This window comes from Hibiscus syriacus, unplaced genomic scaffold (assembly GCF_006381635.1).
Source record: "Hibiscus syriacus cultivar Baekdansim isolate YM2019G1 unplaced genomic scaffold, ASM638163v2 tig00000287_pilon, whole genome shotgun sequence".
NCBI classification, from domain to species: Eukaryota; Viridiplantae; Streptophyta; class Magnoliopsida; order Malvales; family Malvaceae; genus Hibiscus; species Hibiscus syriacus.
The window spans coordinates 259,939-264,547 of NW_024061777.1; the positions used below are offsets into that span (position 1 = coordinate 259,939).

Sequence of the window (4,609 nt, forward strand, 5' to 3'; positions counted from 1 at the left end):
AAGACGACTCTAACTTTACTACCCAAGATACACTTACTGACAACACGGACCTTCTCCGCGCTCTTGAACCCTCTCACGTTCCAAGAAAATAGCGACAGATTCATAAAGCAAATTTATAAAAACACTCGCGAAAGATACCCATAGGTAACGTACTTGAACGATCAATTCTTCTCCCCTTACTCGAGCTCCCTAAGTCTTTCCAGAACATCTGATTTTGGGGCATTAAATGTTATCCCCACCTTCCTTCCCACTTTATAAGCTGCCGAAGCTTCATCTTGAGGGAATGAAACGCCATGCATTGACCAGAAACGAAATCAGGAGAACTGGCCATGCTCTTTCCATGTTTGCTCGCACTCCCGTCTGTTCGTGGCTTCTTCCTCTTAGCATTGGTCTTCTTTTTCCCTTTAAAATTTTTGCTACCAAGAGCCTGATTTTCGTTTAGCACAGCCTGATTACCATACTCGAGGTTCCCAATCATGAATATTCTCTTGATCGAGACACCATGCACGTTGAGATTTGGGCTAAACTCCGAAAACGGGTTCTGTTGACAAAATAACATAATTAATTGGGATATCGAGTAATCCCAGAGTGCTTGGGCTCGCTTGATTCAAATCCTCTTGCCCCCACGGGCATTTGAAATGGACCCGCCCACCACTGCCTCTTCAAACAAAGATAACCCAACACAAAATGTAATAGGGACCTCCAGCAAACCCTAGAGGGATGATTCATCAAATGCCACGTGATTATTATTTATGTTGGGAACCGCCTGGATTTCACATTGGCTACTTGGAACGGTTTGGCTGAGATTTTCAGAGTATGCCAGATTTCCTTCATTAATTGCTCAATCATTACTAAACCCCCACCGATCTGGAATATTATTTGGCACTTCATCATTATCGAAAAAACACTCCTCTAAGATTCAAAGCACGCCCGACCCATCAGTATGAAAAGTCGAGTTTTACTATTTGCGCGCTTTTTCTCCCGGTGAACGCCCCAGTTCGATTCTTCATCTCCTAGAAGGACCAAAGATAACTCTTCAACTCCAACTCCAACATTAATTGTCAATTTTTTATTAGTATAAATATTAAATTGATTTATTTAATAATATAGAGTTTGACATATATTTTCACCCTTAGTAATCCATTGAAAGAACTACTCTATTTGATGAAAATGATTTGTGTATGGTATATATTATCATGTCAAAGGCATGATGGATTTTTATTTCTTTGCATACGATGATGAATCCAGCACGTGCCAAGTTAAGAGTTATTGTCATAGTCTATATTATATGAATATGGAGGGAGTTTAGAGAGAAGTTTAATTTTGCACATGTTTAAATCCGAGGGTCCCACTTACCAACACTCCCCCCTCGTACACTGAAAATTGTTCGATTCTTTGAGTTTTAAAGTTCCTTAACACACCAAACTATCCACGTCGGGAAACGAACCGTTCAGGCGTTCTTAACATTTTTGTTGGGCCCCACCCATCTACTCGTTTTAATATTTGCGCGCCTTTTCAGTGTTGAATTCCTTCAACATGCGAATAATAAGGTCAATCATGCACATGATTAAATAGCTTTCAAGTTGGTACCAATATATATATTATCCACAATAAGTTTGTCTATTAAGATGGTAATTTAAATTTTTAAGATAATATTTCAAGTGTAAATCATAATATTATGAATAGAATTAAGTTGAAAAAGATAAATTCAACTATAAATTTATGTAATATTTGATATGAATTAATCAATTACTAAGTTGAATATCATAATTTTTTAACTCAAAAGACTGAATGTAACTATTATTAAACGACAGTTTACGACCAAGACAGCTGCCAAAATTATAATGTTGAAGTTTAGAGTTAGTGTTTAGGGTATAGTATCATTCAAACATGTCAAATAGCATCAAATAAAAATATTTTGTGGCGTCCAAAGCTTACACAATATATGCATCAAAGTATATTTATATTAATATTCGAATATATGATATCTTAATCTATTTTGTTTCTCATGATACATGTAAATTTTTAATCAAATCAAATATAAAAAAGTAAATTAGTCAATTTGATTTTAAATGTAGACAACAATATTTGGATAATTTCGGTACAACATAAATAAACAATAATAACCTAACTCTTACAAAAGAGTTTCACAATACCTTATTATAGCGACGAATCTACAATATAAATTCATGCACAGAAGAAGTACGTAGTATGCAGACAACGAGAAGTTACATATTAATTTTACACTAATATTTTATCAGCCTAAAAGGATATTTCATCGATCATCTTCTTCGTGGAAACTCGAATCTTTGGTTTGGTCCAAAAAAATAACGAAGAAGAGACGGATGCTGGAATTTCTAACTTCTGAAAAAGACAGCAGGATCTGTCAAAAAAAGACAGCAGATTTAAGTTGCTAGAAGCATTAATGAAAACAAGGAGAAAAAAATGAAGTTTCAGGCTTCTCTTACATTACAGTAGATTCAAACATAGTTCAAGACCTATTAGGGTTTCTGGTAGTGGTAGCAGAATCCCAGGAATTGTTGTTGCCATCCACATCGAAATCCGTCATCTTCATCCATTGTTGAATCTCATCTTCGCCTATTCTATCCCAAAACTCAGTCCCCATGCTCGCATTTATCTGATCGGACAAAACTATACTTGTTGCTGCGGTGGTCGCCGCGGCGGCGGATGGTGTTGTTGCATTCTCAATGCTGGTGCTGTCGGGGAATGGGAAGTTAAGTTTAGCTCTGGGTCCACGGAAATCGATGGCGGCTTTATCGTAAGCACGGGCAGCTTCCTCCTCTGTATTGAAGGTTCCGAGCCAGACCCGGACGGCGCGACGCGGGTCTCGTATCTCTGCAGCCCATTTTCCCCACGGCCTTTGTCGAACTCCCCTGTAGTTTTTCTTCACTCTTTTAGTTCTAGTCGTAGAAGACGTGGCTGCTCCGCCCTTTTTGTCTTCCTGCTGAATTGGCGGGAAAAGGTTGCAGCCTAAACAGTCGTCAAATTTGCACACTTGGCACTTATCCATAACTTCACTCTGTAAAATTTTCACTTGTGAGATGAAATTACAAATTTTGCCTTAATTATTTAATTTTAATTTGAGGGGAAGACAGTTTTGCAAAGTGGTCCGTTAGCATTCATATTGACAGCGAAGACACGGCTAGAAGTTTTGGGAAATCCTAAGAGACAAAAACCAACCGTCAAAACCCGAAAACGACCGGACATGGTCACAACACAGCCCTTTTGACAACAATTTTCAAGACTACTTTCAAGTTCAACCATCCAACAACAGTGGGTCCACTCGGATATATTTTGATTTTTAATTTCATCATAGTATAAATTTTATTCAGATATATTTTGGTTTTTTTAAGTATAATTATTCGAACTTATTTTTGTGAACTTTTTCAAAACGCTGCGTTTTTCTTTACTTAACATGCGAATTAAAATACTAATTCAATTTCAGATGAAATTTGATACGGCACAAATTAAAATTAAACCCTCGAGCTCTCTTACGTTTTTTTAACCTTCAAATGTATCTTCACAAACTACAATCAAATTGTACTATTACTAAACCAAATAATAATTTATTAACATTTATATTTTTTTATATCTTTTTATTATTTCTGGTCGGAAAATACAAGTTTTGGTATTTTGCTAACTGGTCCATTTTAACATTTAAATTTGACATAGAATACAGGAAATTTGGACATAATCACCTCTAAGAGTCGAGATTCAAGACCCTAAAGCGACAAGACTAATTACACAAGAAGGTCCCCCACATCATATTTCTTTTCACTTTGATCCCTTTGACAAATTCAAGTTCAACGGCAACTAAAAAAAGGTAAAATAAGTTACAGAAAGGTTTTAGTAATTAAAGCTTTGATTATCACATGGGTCAGATAGTGGTGGAACCTATTTTTCTCCTTAAAAGTTTGGAGCTTTGACATGTAATTGTATTTGGTATTTATTTGTAAATCCCAATAATGTTAGAAATGTGTGTGAATGAGGACGAAAATAGTTTAAATCAAAAGATATTTTAGTAATATAAATGTGATTACAAGATATTATTTTTCAGAATCTTTCTTAGTTATTAACAATGTGTAAATATTATGCAAACGCAACTATTTGAATTCGAAATCTCTAAAGAAAATAACACTTTCTTATACCCTAGATTAGACAGGAAAATGCATAAATTATCTTGATGTGAAAAAAAAGAGAATTTCATTAACCATGAATGGTTCATTTTTTTTTTAAATTTAGATGGAGATTCATTGATGGTATTCTTATATCTCATAAGAAGGAAACTAAAAAGATGATGGTTGTGCATTAATAGTTAAGGGCACTTATTCCACATTGGGAAGAAAAATACCTTAATTTTAGTTTGATATAATAGTTATTTTAACATTGATTTTTTAGCACGATTTTGGACTGCTTTGTGACTAGGTTCAGCCAGTTATTAACAGAGGAATCACAAAATTAATTACGTGATTAAATTTTAAAATAAATCAATGTTTATGACTGATCATTTTTTTACAATTTTACCCATTCTTTTAGCCCATAAATATATATGTTTTCTCTCATTTTCTATCATCCAACGATATAAAAG

At 34.8% G+C, this 4,609-nt stretch overlaps 1 protein-coding gene across 1 annotated transcript; it reads right to left on the bottom strand.

The window, feature by feature from the left end:
• Nucleotides 1-2,491: 2,491 nt before the first annotated feature.
• On the bottom strand, nt 2,492-3,228 carry LOC120159309 (ethylene-responsive transcription factor ERF109-like). Its single transcript, XM_039169953.1, has 2 exons — nt 3,198-3,228; nt 2,492-3,081 (listed from the first exon to the last, which is right to left on the bottom strand). The coding sequence occupies exons 1-2, from the start codon at nt 3,226-3,228 to the stop codon at nt 2,492-2,494; spliced, it is 621 nt and encodes a 206-aa protein (XP_039025884.1).
• Nucleotides 3,229-4,609: the final 1,381 nt, after the last annotated feature.

Coding starts and splice junctions, on each gene's coding strand:
- LOC120159309 (XM_039169953.1), bottom strand. CDS start 3,228: ATGTCCGGTCGTTTTCGGGTTTTGACGGTTG. Junction 3,082..3,197: donor TTTTCGGGTTTTGACGGTTG/GTTTTTGTCTCT, acceptor TAAATAATTAAG/GCAAAATTTGTAATTTCATC.